We start from the raw sequence: 21,246 nt of genomic DNA on the forward strand, positions 1-21,246 counted from the left end.
ACACGGTAACTGGTAACTGTCTAAAAACAAAAAATAAGCCTAAAATACATGCGTATGCGTTTTGGCGTTTTCAGCTATTTTTATTCAGTCTGCGTTTAACCGCAGTGCGTTCTCGGCCTAAAACATATTTCTACATACTATACTAGAAAGTAAATTTAAAGTAAATATTTATAAAAATATCTCTTATAACTTTATAAGATCTCTGTTGGAGTAAGATAATTGTAACTGTGTAAAACTTAGCTTAGCAGTGATAGCCTAGTGGTTAAGAAACTCGGCCTCTCGATCGAGAGGTCCGAGGTTCAAATCCCAGGCACGCACCTCTGATTTTTCAAAAGTTATGTGCGTATTAGAAATTAATTATCACTTGCTAAACGGTGAAGGAAAACATCGTGAGGAAACCTTGCATACCTGAAAGATTTATAAAAAAAAAAAATCTCAGAAGTATGTGAAGTCTACCAATACGCACTTGGCCAGCGCGGTGGACTATGGCCTAATCCTTCTCATTATGAGAGGAGACCCGTGCCCAGCAGTGGGACAGTAATGGGTTGTTGATGATGATGTGTAAAACTTGATATATGATAGTAAATGTAAGTATGTTCCTAAATGTAAATGAGGACCACGAGAATTAAATGTGTACTGCCGACAAACTGGCCTACAGTTTGGCAGATTTTAAATGTTGTTCTTTTGTAAGTCTTCTTTATTAAATAAATGAGAAAAAAAAAACAAACAAAAACCTCTCAAGTAAAACACAATTATTTAATCGTCCCTTGAGTATTTACTCATACAATAAACAAGCACACCAGCGCCACCTACCCGAAGCAATAACCTCAGTAATTAGAAGCCATAAAATTGTACATTTACGATCTTTCCGAAGAATTATGATACAGGATCAATTTCGAGACACGTGTGGGGTGATGGGTAATTGTTTGTATAGCATGAATTGTGTGTGTCATTTAATATTAGCATTTCACACAGAGGGGTGGCAGTTTCTTTGCGCCTTATGGCCGTTATGTAGCTCTTTGAATGTGTTTTGTTGTGGTAAGCTTTTAGAGTCATTACACAAGCAATCAATATTTATATTATAAGGTCCTGAATAGTATGCGAAGGTTTTTTTCTTGAATTAAAGTAGTAAGAAAACGAGCATGTGTCTTTGCCGATGCAACGATTCCCCTGAGGATAAAGCTGAAACACTTCACATAAGCGTATTTTTATTTATTTATTTATTTATTTATTTAAGGATCATACACAAAATTACAAAATACAGCAGTTCTTACGGATCTAAATCTTAAAGTTAGTCATTTTGTAATTTTAGTTACGTATGAACACAACATGCGTAGCAATTAAAGGTAGGTGCATTAACATGAGTCTTACTAAAGAATAGGAAGTTAATGTTTATAGATAATAAATATATATAAATGTTATGCATTATTAAATGGAAATATGTACTATAACAATGAGTATTGAGTATATGGCATGAATAACATATGTAATAAATATGATGTTTATGATGGCGAGGCACTTATGATATACATATATATAATTGTGATTTGATAAAAATAAAAAATAAAATAAAAAAAAAAATGGTAGTGTTTGTATATATTATAAATATTATGATATTACTTTACATACATGCTTAGATTTTATAAGAATTTGGGTTCAAAACCCTGTAGATTTTATTTTTAAACACTGCAAGTTTATCGTGAAAGATGTCTAATGTGTCGTCCTTGCTTAAAAACTCTTGTAGTAATTTACACAGTCTAGGAATGAGAGAATTACGTCCTAAGTTAGTTTTGTATATTCTATGGGTAAGTATAGGTCTTGGGTACCGTGGTAAATTATTTGGAACAGCAAGTGAGAAGTGATGTAGTAGGTTAGAATTGTCGAGGATGCTATTTAATTGCTTAAATAAAAATGTCAGGTCATGCATTTTGCGTCTGTCCGATAGCATCATAAAATTAAAATTTTGGAATTAATTTAATTTATTATAATGCCCTTCAAATCGGAATACACTCTCTTATACTATGAAATAATAAGTTGGATCTTTTCTTTTTATAAGATTGCATGTCAACTGATGGTAAGTGTTGTGGGTAAAAGATGGTAAAATATGTAATTCAGCCGGTATCTACATGTAGGTACCGTTCCTCCGAAACGCAGGAACTCCCTAACACTATAAATATGTGTGCCGGTGGTATAACTAAGCTGGTTCCATCACCATTTTCTTATGTTCTCTAAATCTCTTAGACAAATACCAGTTCTGATACAGTCTAAAAACGTAAAAACTCATACTAAGGATACTGAACACTGCTCTTACCCGATCATAATAAACAAATTATAAACAATATTGTGTTCTACATTTAAACTCTATTTAATTGTTACTAAAGTTATTTGGATTTAATATCCACATCTATCCAACCTGCCATAAATGTAGACTCATCTATCAAAAGCAAACGAGACCTTCGTTATAAAGTTTGTTAGTTAAAACTTTTCGCCGTTATTTAAATAATATCTAAAATTTCATGTTTCACTAATTAATATTTCAAAGGTCCGCCTAATCCCTGTGTGGGTTAAGTCTGATATAATTTTATGTAACACTACTAACGTAATTAAAGACTAAAAAGGTCACTGCTGCCTATAGTTATGAATGTAAATGTAGGTAATCAATGTAGCATATGTATATGTCCCTGTAGTTCCGGGACCAGAATAGGGCTACGGTATCTCCTGCCTGACGCAAGAGGCGATTAAAAGGGGCTTCCGGGTTTGCGGGCGGCAAGAGTGGGAGCTCGAACCGCCCGGCTAGTGACCCCGGGAAGGAAGGCGGTATGTGTGGTCGCATACCGTCGTGCCCACCAGACGGCGTGGCGAAAGTCAAGCTCACCTGGGCAGAGAACGATGGGGCAACGTGCTAAGAGGACTCCGGTTGCGTTCCTTTGGAGATCCCGGATTCCTCTACGCAGCGCCGAGGACGGCCACCGGTTTTAGTGCGGTAAGAATCCCACATAACCCCGTGCCGCTCCCACAGCATAGGGTACCTTTTGAAGGTTTCCCCCACGTAAACAAAAAAAAAGGTAATCAATATATTAAAACATTCCGTTCTTATAATGCGATAAATTATAACTCCTCAATTGACGAAAAAGACTTATCTATATTACATATTGTGAACATTAGCGTGAAATTAAATTTACCATTTTTAGTGCTTATGTACCGTGTTCATTCATCAGCTCCTAAACTCCATTGCTGAACTTATAGTAGGGTATACAAATGGAACTCACTTAAAAAGGGGTTTTGCTGTAACTATCATGATATGCTATTGAGACTTCGTAGAAATTTAAATACTTTGAACGCACGGCGTTGCCCGTATCCGAAATTTAATCGCTTATGATTTGTCTTCTACTAACTACTACTAACACTACTACTAACATTAACGGGGAGATATGCGTGAACTATGCCATATACGAGTATCATGATTATCATGGCTAATGTTTCATGGGACGAAATGTTTACTGTTTATACTTTATACAATTAAATAATAGTTAAGTTTAAATATGTACATAAAATCAATATAACTGTTCTGCGTGATAATTTAATAAAATCACGGGATAGAACAATGTCTAGATAATGGTTGTATAGATCAGTAATGCTTGTGTCTCAACATCTTAAAACGTAGAAATTGTCTATGGTGCCCAATATAAAATGTCGGCCACGGACCATAGACAACTGTCAAGTCATCTCGCACGCTCATAGGTGTCACCGTCACTTTCGATATAAAGAAATCACGAGAAAACTCTTTAATTACTTCTGCTTACCGTTATCTCAGTGTCTCATCATTATGGTATTACGGCGTTGATTGTTATCAGTTGGTTAGTGTGGAATTGTGATTATAGTTACAAGAATGACGAGTAACCGTATCCCGTCTGGTCCGAATACGCCAGGGAGCCAGCAGACTCCGACTCAGCAAGGGATAAAGATATTTATTCAGCGAGACTATTCTGAAGGCACGGCGGTGAAGTTCCAAACCCGTTTCCCACAGGAGTTGGAGGGCAGGGTGAGTTAAACATGTTAAGAAAACCCACGCCTTAAAATTGTCCTTGGCCCTGATTTATGCTGTCTTCGCTTAGAATCACTTGAAGTTGGTTTAAACTTGCCATTGAAGTTAAGACAATGCAATGATGAAATACGTAAATGTCACTCAAAAGAGTCTTGCACAATAATAATGGGACACGCCTTGCTTTGGTTCAATTCATTCATTCATTCAATTGGTCGTATTATAATTATTTTGGTTTAAAATATCTTTGATTATATTTTTGTGTCATTTTAAAAAAGTGTACAAATAAGTGATAAGAACAGTACTTTGTCAGTTTAAGGAACTTGATTTTCCTAATATTTATAGTTGTGATACTTGAGTGCCACTACTTTCATTCAATACCAATATACCTTTATTTATTTTTACTACAAAAGTTTTTTTTTACTACAAAAATAATGTGACATAAATGTAGAAAATTGTTAAAGTGAATATATGAAAAATTATCTTAACCAATTGAAAAGTGCCTATTTATCTCAGTGCAATACTGTCTCTCATTAATTTTTTGTAAATTCCAGTAGATAGTAGTGTCAGTGTTGGATTAAAATTAAATTAAGGGTATTATACCGAATTCTAAGTCATTCTCCACAAGAATATGTATATATCAACAGGTGTAAGGCAAACCTGACAAATATTTCATAAACGATACAGCACAATAATTTGAACAAATGCTACAAAAAAAATAGAAGCTTATATAAAAATAAAAAAAAGTCACTCATTGTATATGAGTGATTTTATCATTACGTACCAGAATTTGTTCCGACTGCGTGACATTATTTGATAATGGAATAACATAGGGTGTGATTTTCAAAATGAACTTGTTCGATTCCCGGCTAAGGCAAAAGATATTTAGAAAAAGTGATGATGCAGTTTTAGTTTTAATAAAAATCAGTAACTCGTTTTCTAACTCATTTTTACCTCATGCATAGATTCAGATTTGACTCAGAAGGGCCATTTGAAAAATCCACCCAGTATATTGTAGTAGTATTGTAGTAGTAGTAGTAGTAGTAATATTGTATATTGTATTGTACAGTAGTATAACCCAAACCTGACATACATGTCCTAAATCGTACAACACAGTGATTTGAACAAAAATATACAAAAAAGCTTGCTATCCAGCAAACGTTGTGTTGCCATATAAATAAAGGGTGAACAAACCTTATCACTTAGGGGTATGAAAAATAGTAGCCGATTCCCAGACCTACTAAATATGCATATAAAATTTGGTGGAAATCGGTAAAGCTGTTTCAGAGGAGTACGGTAACTAACATTGTGACACAAGAATTTTATATATTAGATAAAACCTGGTAAAACTAAAATAAACTCATATATATACTGTTATGTGTTACAGATAGAAAGACAGACATTCGAGTATACAATAGAGAGACTGAACGAGCATTTCGATATGGCGGAAACAGCAGACTGCAGTACATACTGCGAGGGATGCCTCGCCTGTCTGACCGCATACTTCATTTATATATGTACAGAGACACATTATGAAAAGGTATGTCATGTTATATTTATTATAGTTAAATAGTTAATTATATTGGTTTACAATTTGTAGAAATTTTTGTATTTTTAAAGATGATAGAACCCTTTGTGGTTCGACTCTGGCAGCACCACCGCCATATCTATTTCCACCTCTTAAAAGCAGCGTTAAGTGCTGCTGTGTTTTGGTTTGAAGGGTGTAGTAAGGGATACATACTTTTCCGAGGCGTTCCAGTTTAGTCCTCAGGGGTAGCGGCGCATACACATGCTCCCGAAGGTGGGAAAATCTAAACCTATCTGGGGTTGATTACAGATGTCCATGGGCGGCAGTAGTCACTTACAATCAGGTGGACTGCATGCTCGTCTGCTACTCCTATATTATAAAAAAATAATAATAATAAAACTTTAAGTTACTTTAATGATATTTCCTTGCATATGAAATGCCACATCAATGGTAAAATATTGACATTAATATTAATTTGTCAATTAATAATAACACATATTTTTACAGAGAATTGAACTAATCATCTTAAATTTAATATTCACAGCATCTACGAAAAGTATCAAAGTTCATATCGACACAGAACGAGAGAGTCTACAATCCTCATGGGATACACATAACCGATCCGATCCTACGAGGTTTACGAGTTATTGAAATAACTATCATAGATGTACCAAACTGCCAAAGTCCGACCGGAAACTCAAACAATTCTCAACTGAGGCATACATGACCACCACAGGAAAATAGGGAGTTTTTTATGTAACAATCAAGGTACTGGTTTTAGTGTCGCTAGACGCTAGGACCAGGTCATGGCCTTGCAAAGACTTTGAGTAGGCTTCATAGTGTTTGATAATGTGTTATTAAATTTGAAAACCACAGGAAAGTTGTGCTATACATTGCAATGGTCTTCACGACTTCACAGTAAGTTTAATAATTCCTTGCTGCAATCACATTGTATCTAGGCCTGTAATAATTACCGTTTTATCGACTTCATCACGACAATAGCTATATTAAAAATGGCAATAATGAATATTTACTGTAGTGTAAGATCCGTCTTGCTGCAATCTTACTAGGCAATGCATGCATTCAAATTTAGCCCTTAGTGGCAATGGCATCTACCACCAACTGCAGATAAAATTTCTTTATATTTGGAGTAGATAATGAACGTCAATGAGTCGAAGAGATCAAATAATAATCATATTAATACCTTTGACAAAATAGTGCAACTTTTTTTCTGTATATAGTTACAGTTGCCTGCAAGATTGCAAGTAAATGACATGTCTTATGTTTATGTACACTGTTTACGACTAAATAAGCGAATGCTAATTATATTTAAAAATGCTTTTTATTGTATTCATGTAATACAATAAAAAGTTTTGTAAAACAGCGAATTTGACTGAGAATTTTTTGTACTGAATTTAAACTGGAAATCAAAAAATTGGGCAAAATGAAACTACACCCAGTACTAATTTATTTGATAGAAGAGGCAAAGAATTACAGTTGAACTGATGTTAGATGGTTACTGTAGTTCACCTGATGTTTAGTGGCATGGCAGTCAACTGTCATGAAAAATTTAATAGGTTATGTAACATTTGGTTTTAATGTGGCAAGTCTTTTAATAATTATAATTTGCATTATATTTTAATGAAATTTTTAATTTACTAATAATCTAGACACGCAATTCCTGGATGCACGAAATGCTTGAGCGTGTTATTAGTGTTATTAAAGTCCGCGCCAAACTGCTAGTCCGCTCTGAAGTTGTGAGCAGGTGTAGTCATACAATTTGCTTTGGCGACGCGATTTATATCTATATTCAGAGCGGACTAGATGTTTTACGCGGACTACACCTCTATCATATTTTTTTTTATATTTTGCTCAACGGTTGCAAATAAGATATTGGTTCCACATACATAACTTATCTGAAGTTGTCTAATTTTATCTAAATGTCTAATGTCATTATCTATTTTATATAAGTGGATTGTGTAAACGGTGACATGTTTAAGATAGATAGTGTATATCTATACATATATCGAAATAAACAGATGTTTGTCTGTGATTTCAAAATCAATCTACGTATAATAAGCCCTTGTGCTTATTTGTCCACCGAAATATCAAAAAATCTGTTTTTAATTTATCTGTCTGTCAATCTTTTTTTTTCGGTACTTTTTTATTTTTCTTGTCATAGTGTGAAACAGTTGAACTATACTTGAAAAACTTTCACGCTAATATAAAAGCCTTTATATGTACTGACATTTATATTTTATTGAAAAAAAAGAAAAATTTGTACATAAAAAACTTAAAATAATTTATGATAATTTTCTTGTGGGCCGACGCTTAATGAAAATATAAAAAAAAAGAAATATTTTGTCACAATAAAATAAGTGGTATCTATTCCTAATAATAATATTATTGAACAGAAATTTTAATTGTTGTCTCAAAAAACATTTGTATTTTATCAGCTGGTATGTTCGGTTATTTAAAATTTTTAAATTTATTTTCCAAAGCAACTTATATTAAGTATTTAAATTTAGTTTACGATTTAATTAACAATTTCATTTTTATATGTGAATGCAAGACGAATATTATTATACTTTTCATTTAAATATACATAATGTGTCCAAATCTTTACATCTTGTGTATAATCAGGGTAACATAGACAACAAAATACATTAATTTATTATTTTTTTAATTCATACAAAAATTATTTTGTATTAATTTTTTTTATCAATTATATAAAAATAATGTCAGTCAAGAATAAAATTCGGTCGCATAAAATTCGAATGCAATGCCCATTTCATTGTTTTAGTATCTTCATCACTTTCATTCTATTTGTATCTCTTTCACACATACCAAGGCGTATGACCATGTCAAGTACCAATGACTGATTTTTTAGCATGATTGACTCCCTATGCCAAAATCTTCCATTGCTTGTGGGACATAATAAATATATATGATGTGTTAAATATGTGTTTAGCTTCGAAACGAATTAGATTGTAAACCTATTATCTATGAATATGATGTAATTAAGATTGTAATTATAGACGTTGAAGTATTAATTGACGGGAAAGGATTTTTGTCAAACAATTACAATTGTGTCGAGTATTTTACAAAATAGTAAATAATTGAATCCATTTCAAAGTAACATTATTTTTTTCTTTACATTTATACTCATATATTTAAAATAGACAGACATGATATCATGCTTTAATAAAAAAAATGGTATCAATAGACAATGAAAGGGAAATGAACATAAAATCCGCCATTTTGAATTACGATTGAAACGGTTAAATTGTTTTTATTTTGTTTATTGATACAAATAAAAAGGCCTGTATGTTTGTATGTATATATGCCTGTTTTTTTTAACAAAATTGTCTTCCGTTTATTAATACTTCCAGTGTTGATATATTTTGAAAATATAAAACTATTAGGATAGATTTTTTTACATCTTTTTTTGAATTAGGAAATGCAGATTTCCGAGTTGTATGTATATGTATGGGTACAATACATAGTAATGAGATATATATTTTGCTTGGAGTATCATAAGGTCCATTCATATGAGGCGTTCCAACTTAATCCCGAGCGGAACGCATGTGGCCAACCCAGATAGGAATTAATATTATCTGAGGTAGATCACAGATGCCTACGGGCGACAGTATCCACTTACTATCAGGTGGACTGCATTCTTATTTAGTTCTTCTATATTATAAAAAAAATCTAGCATAATATTTGACTAATCTAATATCAGAAATTGTTAGTAGTCAATTTGATTTTGTCAACGTTTGAATCGACGAATTCGCACATTATGTTGAAATATCACTTGTCTAATTCTAGCAATAAATCCATTTATACAGATTATGTCTACCTGAATGCACATGAATCATAGTATTTCTGCATTGTATTATAGAAATTGAAATCTTTAAATAACTTTTATTTGCTTTATTGCGATAACAGATGGCGCTGTACACATACAGTTGCGTATTTTTAAACATGTTTTTTAAAACAAATGTTTACATGTTCGATATAAAATGCATAAATGTATGGTATGACGGTAAATACTTGTAATGAACTATATAATACTTAATTTGCTGTAATAATTATGTGAATATGCATAATACTTCATACATACATCACATTTACATTAACATTACTGTGTATTGTAATTATGTACACTAATTGTTATAGAAAACGAGAGAATGTTACAAAAATGTATAAAACGTGTTTGTTCTAAGTAAATTATTCAATATTGTGATTGTAGTAACTATGTTATTGTAATGTTATTATTCTAGTTGTTTATATAATAATCGACAAGTAATGATTATAGTGTTCTGTAATGTAAGTAATATTACATTTCTTGTAAATTTCGTCATGGGGACAAAATATTTATTAAAAATTGTGTTTTTGGGAGATCTAGGTAAATGTGGCTGTTTTTGTCCCAGGCCTTTCGAAAGATTTAACGTTTTAATTAGAATTGGAAATATAAAATTATCATTTTAAAATGACATTGTCATTTTAAAATGACATATACACAATTACTGTCATGACACTGAACTGGCGGTTATGGGCGAATGCTGACAGTCTTTCCACCCGATTAGTTGGTATTTTTATTATTATTTTCTTTATCATTGTTTTAGTTTTAATTTCACATACAAATACTTCTATCCTACGCTTGCTACGTGTGAAGAGCTGATATAAAATGATAGCATGATAATTACAACCTTAAAATGGGCATTAAAAATTGTTTAAATATTGGCAATGTTTGGTCAAATAATCGATAATGCTGTTTTAGTAATAATAAAATAATGAATATTCGGAATAATTCTTCCCATTTTTAATTACGTTAAATATCCAGTTCTTTCCATTAATATTAGAACAAATTATTTTTTTAATTACGAGCTGTATAATGGGCGATATTTGAATATTGGTTTGCATTTATTTAATGTATAATTAGTATAATATAATTTTCTTTTTAACATTAGTTGAATGTTAGGTAGTGTTTTTGGTTGTATAATTACTTTGGTTTATATTTAAATAGATGCTTGCATTTCTTAAATTATATTTAAGGGAATGAGAAGCAAACTAGTGTAAAATAATGGTAGACGATCATAGCAGTCCTTGAACATTCTAAATTAATTCCTTATAATTTGACAATCATAGTCGAAGTGGATTTAGGTATAATACTATTCCTGAAGACTACTTTGAAACTCCTACGTCATTACAACTTATGTCTTATCAAAAAAGCAATGATCATTGATACTATTGCAGGTTTCTTAAGCAACGTCTAGATATTTGCCGAGCACAGGCAAATAGGCCTGAATACAAGTATGGAAAAAAATATTTGGGTAAATATTTTCCCCACGGAGTATCGGTCTTAGCGTAAATCGAAAGATTATGCGTTTATAGTCGTCCGCGAGGTACACACACTCGTCGTTGTTCAGCGAGTTATTTGGCATCTTATCGTGGTATTTAATGTTGTATAAAAGAATCGATCTGCTTATGATATTCGCGATAATTGCTGTCGTTTGAGACATATGCTTTTGGATTCATGTAAAACTATATTTCTTCAGCAATTGTTATAGTTCCACTGTTATAATAAACTCCAGTTCCATTTTAAATACTACATCTACTGGATTTGTGTCATTTATTTATTTTTGCTCCATAGGTTGAACTTTCACAATCCTTTAATTGCGCGTGGTTTTAACGTTTTCCATTTTATGCAAAAAGTCAGCCATGTTTTTTTATTAATGGGGTTGTCCTAAAATAATTATTTTTTGTAATTTGCCACTTACATGTAAATGCTTACGTATACAATGCCTATAGTAATACGAATAATCCCATTTGTAATTTTTCACTTGTAACAAAATGTAATAATTGAATTATATAATGTAAATGTTTTAAAGAAAATGTATAACTTGTTATTAATTATAATGTAACTTCGTGTATAAGAATTTACGTAATGTATAATTATTGTAATTTTGTATAAAATGCACAGATAATTTGAAAATTGATATTAGATATAATGGCGTATATTATAAATTCCGTTGTAACTAATGGTTAGGTTAAGGCGATATAGATATATTATGTGGAATTTATTATGACTCGTATTAAACTATTGAAAAAATTAGGTTTTTAATTTATTATCATCTAGAGCCCGTTACTGTCTGTCTACTGTACCTTCAGTATGAGTTTTTACGTTTTTACAAAAAATGACTGTTTTTGTATTTATTTACGTATTTCCCATACATTTCCAATCAATTCTGATACAGTCTACTAGGGCAGGGGTTCCCAATCTTTTGTAACCCGCGGCGCAGTTACAAGTTTAATATTCTTTCACGGCGCCCTGTGCCCTGTCCTAGCTAACTATTTGAAGAAGACAGTCGAAAGAAATAGGTAACTACAATAATAGTAGTTACCTTAGGTTGATCGAAACGAATTTAAAACACCACAATATGAAATTGTACAATACGTTATTATAAAATAATTTAAACGGAAAACAAGAAGAAAGACTTGAGAAAAAACAAAAATTAAATACGATATTTATTCAGTCAAATCAATGTGAAGGGTGAGCTAAGTGATCTCCGCGCAGTTTTTCAAAGCGGGGAATATCACTTGACACTGCTATTCTAATTTCTTGTTCCACATTGATCCGATATTTGTTCTTTATCACAGCTACACCTGAAAACCCAGCTTCACATAGATATGATGTTGCAAACGGAATGAAAATTTTTAATGCTTTGGATGTTAAATTTGGATATTCATTTTGAATCGATGACCAAAACGCCAATATTTGTGGTGTCCAATGATTAGAGGATCGACTCACGGCGCCCCTCTTTACTTTCTACGGCGCACCAGGGCGCCGCGGCGCACACTTTGGGAACCCCTGTACTAGGGGTTAGTCTACCTTTTGGTTAGGCCTTGATCAACTAATGAGTTATAGCCATGTGGGGTTTGGTAGACTACACGCCTTTAGAGATTTTGTAAGGTCTTGGATAATTATCTAGGTATGCATCATATCATACCATCAATGATATGAACATATATCATTCATATCATATCATCATTATGTTTCAATACGTTAGTACTTGACTAACGTATTGAAATATTTTCATGAGCGAATAGAGAAAATAATAAATTAGAGTACATATTGTTGTTTTCTAAATTTTTTTTAATTAATGCCGGTATGTTAAAAATATTTTGAAATACTGGATTAAATTCTAAATTATTAGTTTCTAACTGAAACTCTCTTTACTTATAGTATAGGACTTGCACACAATTTAGTCAAGACCCAAAAATATATACAAGGTTTTTACGAAAAAGAAACAAAAACTAGCCTATAGTTGCCTCGTTTGAAACAAAAATAATGATATATACTTAGTAGGTACTCATTTATACCCTAGACATTTATTTCTACGGCATGAGCCATAGCCCTAAACATGGAGTCTTAATTGATTTACGCCGCGTCAAACTATCGTTCGTTTTTAATATTCAAGGTACGAATGAAGCGAAATCGGCCTGAATAGCAGCGGCTGTTTCTATCGAACTAATCAGTAGATAATTCAGTTTCCATTCATAAGTTTCTATCATAACTGTATGGTGTGTATGTTGCTTTCTTTGTATGCTTTAAAAAAGGGCTGGAATATAGGTAAAACACTTTTTAAGTTTTCGATTAGCAGCTGGCTACCTGTAATTAGGTTTTCCTGCTGTGCGCGTGTGTTTTAGGAAATAGAACAACTTTAACTTTAGGAAATCTTATGCAAAAGATAAGCGTGTAGTTACGAGCTACTGAGGAGGATTTTATTCCTGCCTGAAGTTGCTTACACACCAAAGATTGTAGAGGCGTAGAAGTTAATTAATGAAATTATGCTTATTTTGAGGTTAAAACTTATTAATTTTATAACATAGAAGTGGAAAACGAGTATGAAATTCACCTGATGGGTAAGATGTATGTAATGTATTCTAGTTTTCTTGAAGTTATGTAGGTACAGGTATAAGGTCTGGTCAGTAATTGTCCCTACTACCCCCTCAGGATGAAGCTTGAATGCACGTATAAGTGTATCCTTTACCACACTCTTCAAACTACCATCGTTAAAATCTGCGCCCTTAATGTAAATAAAATAAATCGGAGTACAACAATAAAATTTGAATGTTTACAACTAAAACTTATAACTTAACATTAGTGTGTTGCTGACGCGATTTAATTTAAAAAAGAGCAGTGATAGCCTAGTGGTTAAGAAACGCGGCCTCTCGATCGAGGGGTCCGAGGTTCAAATCCCAGGCACGCACCTCTGATTTTCAAATTTATGTGCGTATTAAAAAATAATTATTACTTGCTTAAACGGTGAAGGAAAACATCGTGAGGAAACCTGCATACCTTAGAGATTTATAAAAAAAAGAAAAAAATCTTAAAGGTATGTGAAGTCTACCAATACGCACTTGGCCAGCGCGGTGGACTATGGCCTAATCCTTCTCATTCTGAGAGGAGACCCGTGCCCAGCAGTGGGACAGTAATGGGTTGATGATGATGATGATGATGATGATGATGATGATGACGCGATTTATAAGATGTCACCAATCAAAAACGCGCCTATAGAAGTATTCACTTCAGTAACATAGGTTTCAGGTAGACAAAGTTACAACCGTTTTCCTAGCAAAGCTCAACGTCACAAAGCTCGACCATTATATAAAGGAAAGTGACACCGAGCAAGATCATTGCGTTCGCATTCCTTACGTAATAGAGGGCACATTTCATATGCATTTTAATTCAGATCACACTCTGAGTGAAAGATGTCCGCGGTAAACGGATGCGTGGTCCGTGACCCGGGTTCCAATGGCGCGAGTCGTTTATCATATTGTATTGATCCGGTATTACTAACAGCTGATTGGTTTTGAATTAACGCTAGTAATAATTATTCTTAGCCTCTTGATCGAGGGGTCCGAGGTTCAAATCCCTGGCATGCTCGGTTTTTTCAAAATATGTGCGTATTACAAATTAATTATCACTTGCTTAACGGTGAAGGAAAACATCTTAAAAAATGTTTTCAAAGGTATGTGAAGTCTACCAATTCGCACTTGGCCAGTGCGGTGGGCTATGGCCTAATCCTTCTCATCCTAAGAGGAGACCCGTGCCTAGCAGTGGGACAGTAATGAGTTGATGATGATGAATAATTATCTAATCTTTACCAATTTTGCGTATCAAAGATCGAATTGACTATATTTAGTAACTCCTGTAATTGTTAATCGAATAAATAAATAAATTTATCGAATGTTTCGCCTCAAAGTACGAAAATTGACAAATGGCGCCTACTTAAAATTGTCTTAACTTTTGGTTGGTAAAAATTGATGGATTGGTTATTAATTAATAAGGGGCGTAAAAGAAGCAGTAAACGAGCATTGAATCCACGTAATAGCAATAACAACTGCCACTAAAGGACGTTTGTAATAAACCTAGATAACATCAGAGTCCTACTTGAGCTCGGCCGATGCGTTGCTCTTCCCGAGGAGTTGGAGATGTTGAAACACCTTGGATAAGTATCTTTACCACACTTTTTATACTAGGATAGAGCAGCGCTTAACACTGCTGTTATTAGACACAAATAGGTTCACACACAGGACACACAAACCCACACAGAGTTCTAACAAATTGAAAAATAACCACTCTTCAGTGTTTTTGTACGTATGTTACTATTTTTGTATTGCTTCAGTCTCGTTATGTAAATGAAGGTAGATTTGGAAAGAATTAAATTGGCGTAACTATGTATCTACTAAGTCGTTTTAGCTGAATAATGTGCTACTTAATTTCCTGCATTTACTTGACAATATTCTATGCCCTGGTAGATCTATGTCTACTACCTACTTACTATCTGCCGCAGTGGCGGACTAAGATCGTCGGAGGCCTGGGGGCGGAAAGATGATAGAGGCCCCCAGTGTAAAAAGTTGATTTGATGTTACAAAATTACAAATGTGTCATAGACTGATTCGCTAACAAATATGTATGTATGATTCCGGTGACGTTTTTTTTGGTGATTCTTACGAGTATTTCACAGATTGTTTAGAATGACCTTTTTTTAGCTAGTTGAAATTGTGTTAGGGGTTGAGGATCCGAGGCGGACTAATTTTCATACGCACCCGACTTCGACATGATGTCTGAATTTCGTGCCTCTGCTTTCCAAAAAGGCGAATTACTTTAAAATAGTTACTACAATAAAATTACGCCTATAGCTTAAGAGTGTCTGTGAAAAACAATATTCTAATTTAGCAACATTGACCGCGGCTAGACTTAGTCTAGACTAAGTGTTAAATTTACGAGTTTAAGTGCAAGATACCGACTATTTAGTAAACAAATGGATGGGTAATAATTATTGCCATACCCAGGTGTTGTTAAGTTGTAATGGCAATCTATAGGTATATAAGTAGACCAAAAATACCAGTTCGATATAATTTCCCTTTTGTCTTTTTTATTTCGTAGGGAGCATTATCTTTATATATATATTTATTATGTGCGTCGATGTCACTGAACTCCTCCTAAACGACTGGACTGATTTTGATGAAATTTGTTGTGTGTGTTCAAGGGGACTTGAGAATGGTTTAGATTCACAATTTAGTCCGTGGGAAAAGGTTTTTTTTAATTAATTTTGAATTCGTAAGTAGTTATAGAATCGGAAACTATGCATTTGATTAAGTGATGATCTTTAGCAAAGTTGTTGTCGAAGAGCCCACGAGGATTTGGGAGTTCGTAAGACCAATTTTCGACACATGGCACCACTGTCATCGCAATGCAGGTACAAATTTTCCGTTTTATATATGTCATATTATTTCTTTAAAATGCGTGCGAAGCCGCGGGCACCACTAGTCTTATATAAAATTCTTGTGTAACAATATTAGTTACCGTACTCCTCCGAAACGGCTTTACCGATTTTCACCAAATTTTATAGCATATTCAGTAGGTCTAAGAATCGGCTACTACCTATTTTTCATACCCCTAAGTGATAAGGGTTGTTCAGCCCTAACATTTTTTTTTATTTATACAACACAACGTTTGCCGGTTCAGCTAGTTTTTAGTTATAAAATTATCCGGTAAATTCAATTTTTGTCTGATTGTGTCAGAAGGAGAGTAATGTTTTTCTAGTGTATCTATGTCTGTAGGTTTCTTTGTTAGACTCACCCTACATTCCAAACGTCTTGACAGATTTTTATATATGAGGTTTCGTAGAATTCATCCAAATTGTGGGTATATATTTTTACTACGTACATAAAGAAACAATTATAGGAAAAAAATTGACAGATTTTTCCATTATTGTAGTACTGGTTTTTCCATTAAAGTTTATTATTTCGAAGCACTTGGGATTTTTTTATAATATATATTACGTACTTAATTTATTTACTTTATTGAAAATTACGCAAGTATATCAAAAATCGAATGTTTGACTAATTAGAATCTTTTACGCTGTTCCTTATAAGGACGGTGGTGACACCATTTGGTCCTAACCTTTTAGGGTCTGTTCGAAAAGGAACCTCAATTTTGCGGTTCCGTTGTGCGGTATTTAAGAATCTAATTAGTGAATACGATGTTTAGTTTTATGTCATGAGCCAATCTATGAAAATCTTTCTATTTTAAAAACCTATACAGTGCTGTGGAGTGATTCCTATCTCTTTGTCGGGTTCCGGGTTCAATCCCCGGCCAAATGTGAATAATGATCTAAACGACGAATTATGTTATTTTTGCTTAATGAATACCGACACAGGAAAATACTTAAATGATAAATCCGCATGGTATGACAACTCCAGCTCCAACATCAACAATTAATTATATGTACCACTATGTAAAATTGTATATTACCTATTTACCCTTTAAAAGATGCAAATATGCACACGTATGGAGTTTCTTACGCCGCTTCTTCTCCATAGCGAAATACCTTCCGAAGCGGTGGTAGTTTGTTATTCTATATGAATCAATTTTGAATAAATGATATTTGAATTTGAATTACTAGTGTGCGGCTGCGAGCATAGATTTAGAATTTTTTCATGGCTACTAGTACATGTAGGACTTTCCGTGTCCCATATCTTACTTAGACTTAGAACTTAGAAATCTGTTTAATTTTTGTCCATTTGTACAAAACATTAACATAATTAGCTTTTAAACTAAAAATTTGCAAACGAGTCTACATTAACCGACAACGTGTTTGGTTACAAATTAGCGTATTACAATATATCTTTCAAATAAATGTAAAACATTTTTTAACTTATCAAGTTCAAGTTCGAAGTAAAAATCGCTCATGAACCTAACAAAATAGTCTTTCAGTTAAAAACATTTACCTAATTCCTCCATTTATATTCTTCAGAAAACGTAACAGAATCGATACGGCGAAGTGCTATTGTTACTAGACTTTGGTGTCAGTTATTTTGATCCGAGCATCGGGTGTCGTACGTCTAGCTATTTTAATGACCAGTCTCGATTTTCCAGCCGCCTCCCTGTCTAATTAGAGGGACAACCACGTCTACACTTAAACAAGTGACAGTTTTCCAATACAATGTCACCTCTCACAAACACAATTAAAATGTACTGCAGGCACACATGCACAACACGGTATGTCGCATTCGGGCCCACCTCACGTATTAATGCTCGTATATAAACCAAGCCCTGAACTTCCCTGGCATACATTGTGACCGTTTATCGGACGGCAGTCAGTCGCATCTGCCGTCAAAAACAAAGTGAAGTGCATCATGATTAAATTACTAGTGATCGTTACCATCTCGACGTACGCGGCTGCCGACTCGTACACGGCCGCGAGACTCGTGAAGAACATTTACAACGAATGCCTATCACAGTATTCGGTGGAGTGCATCAAACCGAGGACCCTGGAATGGATCTCCCTTGTGGCCAACGACGACGAGATCAAGATCACGAAGGACCTGTCGATCGTGAAGCAGGGAGAACTAGAAGATGATGCGAGCGTCGACCCGAGAATGGCCAAGGAGCCAACGTACGAAATCTTCGATAAAGTAGACCGCTTTCTCCAGACCCACTCGTTGAGGGTGAAAGTTCCGGAAGAGATCGCCAGCAGTGCCGCCTCCGAATATGTACCCCGGTCGCTCCTCACCGACCTACCTTCTGAGCTGGACATGCCCTTGGATGGCGAAGAGGAAGTCGAAACTTTCGAAGGCAGAAGGAAGAAGATCAAGCTGCCCAAGCCTTTGAGGATTAAGAGCAGTGCGTGGAAACTTTCTAAACATGATTTTGTATCTCTTGTATCAATGGAAGCTTATGTTTTTTTCTCCTTTCAGAACACGGCTTCATCAAGAAGGTGCTTCTTCCCTTCCTTCTCGGTTTGAAATTCAAGGCTTCCGTCCTGGTACCTCTGGCGCTTGCCCTCATTGCCCTCAAGACCTGGAAGGCCCTGACTCTTGGTCTCATCTCACTTGTTCTGTCTGGTGAGTAGAAACTACGAAATAATTGTTGAATTGTTGATTCGCGATTACCAATTATATTGATTTGTTATAATTATTTATTTAGGTCAAACATTTTCATATTGCTTTTAGAGGTTTAATGATATTCAATGATGAACGTCCTTATCAATATCTTGATCTCATGCCTAAATTTTAAATTGTTAAATTAAAATTCGCTTACTATTTATTATAGTAATTATCGGTATTACATTGGTTCTGTTTTGATTCTATTTTTCTCATTGAACATTTGCAAAAGCAGAAGAGTCGCTTAAGGAAATATGGCTTATGAATCTTCTCCTTCAATTACTGTAGATTTAGGTTGCAAGTCTGTTTGCTTGTTTTTGTGTATTCTACTAGCACCTGCTATGGATCATCTTACTATGAGTATGTCAAGTCTTAAAGAAAGTCTTTATTAACCCCATTTCTCTTACAGGTGCCATGGTCATTTTCAAATTCACCAAGCCGAAAGTAGTCAACTACGAAGTGATCCACTACCCCCAGCACCACGTTGAACACCACGTAGATCACCACGCCCCAGCATGGGACGCCCACGGCCCCTACCAAGCACGGTCATACGAAGATGCCCACGAAATCGCCTACTCCGGCCAAATCTAAACCAAATGAATTAATTTAAGACGGACCTCGACTAATTTATTTATTTAAATTATTTATTCTAATGTAAATAAAGTCTATGAAATAAGTTTCAAAATCATAAAGGGCTGTTTGATTAATTTTATTTTGTGTTCACCTAATAACTTTAAATCATTTTATTGCGTTCTAGTCAAGTCTTTAGATAAAACAATCTTCTAATGTAATCAATGTAATGTAGGACTCCTGCTCTATTAGGCAGACTGTATGTCTGCTTCCACTTTGGTAATACATTCGTATCATCCTAAAATCATAACATGACACTAATTTTATTTCCAATTAAACTCGGATGGACCTTATTAATGTTATATGTAGAATACGTGGGTAAATACAAGAGGAAACAGTAGATTGAGGAACTATATAAACGAACCTATCAATAGCGTCGTTCGGGAGACAATATCACTTTGCAATTGTAATTAATTATCTTGACACTCTTTACTAAGGTAGATAAATTAGAAATGGTAATTAATCTAGGCATTTAAAAAGATTTTACTCCTCACAATAAATCTACTATCTTCAATTTAAACAAATAATTGAAATAATATCGACAAAGTTTCATATGAAAATTCTTATATCATTTAACAAAGCATGTATCTTTGATCATACTCAAAATGCTTTCTTATCGCAATACCTTACTTGTCTTATTAAATGATCTAATTAAATGGTCATGATTTATTATTAATAATAATACATGTAGGGAGCTATTTTATTTTTACTTATAAATGTATCACTGTAGTTAGTTTCACTTCCTTTTTAACTGACCTATTTTATCGCATGACCTTTATTTCACGACCGCTATTCCATTGTTATCAAAACCAATTTCATTAATTTTTGTTTTTTTGTCAAATCCTACAATATTCGTATCGGTTATAGATTTATGAGTTTTAATTCTTATAGCATGTAAATCGCTCGATTTGTTTTTATTTTCACTAGCATGTTCTATTGCTTTCTCTTTCCCATTTGCGTAATCTTTTTTAAATTCCAGGAAATTTTCATCATCAAAGTTTGTTGGAATTTCTTTAGGTCTAATATCTTTAAAGTCTGTTAACTTCTCTTGTATATTTAGGCTTGGGCGTTTAGCAATCGTCTTACTAAGTGTGACATGTATCGCATCCTCAATCTGTTTGAATTTCGCACGCATCCTTATCCGTTTCTCTTTGGTGCTTTCATTTGAATCAAAATTCATGTCGGGTGTCCGCCCGTCCGGCCGCGGCAAAAGTATTGTATTAGAAAACGTTTTGAATATATTAGATTGCTTGAGCGGGTTCATTTTGTATATGTTTAATAGTATGTCGAAGTTTTCTGCATTACCTCTTTTGAACCTAAGAGGTCCATTGTCGGCGTTTATACTAGTAACTAGTAATATCTGTAACAAATGAAAATGTTTTCTAGTAAGTAGGATTCCCTTTGTTATAAGTACCATGATACACGAAGATGAAAGTGCAAATATACCAGACCCAGATGATTACAGATGTCCATGGGCTTCAGTAGCCACTAACCATCAGGTGGACTGCATGCTCGTCTGCTACTCTACGCTACTCACTACGGGATCTACCTTCAAAGCCAAAGCTCAGAAGTGGGAAATGACAAT

General features: G+C 33.9%; 2 protein-coding genes across 2 annotated transcripts; both read left to right on the top strand.

Moving 5' to 3' along the window:
- Positions 1 to 3,705: 3,705 nt before the first annotated feature.
- On the top strand, positions 3,706 to 8,237 carry LOC140746861 (golgin subfamily A member 7). The gene is made up of 3 exons (XM_073078964.1): positions 3,706 to 4,042; positions 5,430 to 5,582; positions 6,115 to 8,237. The coding sequence occupies exons 1-3, from the start codon at positions 3,890 to 3,892 to the stop codon at positions 6,295 to 6,297; spliced, it is 489 nt and encodes a 162-aa protein (XP_072935065.1). The 5' UTR covers positions 3,706 to 3,889; the 3' UTR covers positions 6,298 to 8,237.
- Positions 8,238 to 17,878: 9,641 nt separating this feature from the next.
- Positions 17,879 to 20,426, top strand: Osi18 (DUF1676 domain-containing protein Osi18). Its single transcript, XM_073079016.1, has 3 exons — positions 17,879 to 18,771; positions 18,846 to 18,992; positions 19,441 to 20,426. Exons 1-3 carry the CDS (start codon positions 18,285 to 18,287, stop codon positions 19,620 to 19,622), a joined length of 816 nt encoding a protein of 271 aa, XP_072935117.1. The 5' UTR covers positions 17,879 to 18,284; the 3' UTR covers positions 19,623 to 20,426.
- Positions 20,427 to 21,246: the final 820 nt, after the last annotated feature.

The sequence above is a fragment of the Epargyreus clarus genome, unplaced genomic scaffold, assembly GCF_041222505.1.
Source record: "Epargyreus clarus isolate Ecla_fem2 unplaced genomic scaffold, WU_Ecla_fem_2.2 ptg000002l, whole genome shotgun sequence".
NCBI classification, from domain to species: domain Eukaryota; kingdom Metazoa; phylum Arthropoda; class Insecta; order Lepidoptera; family Hesperiidae; genus Epargyreus; species Epargyreus clarus.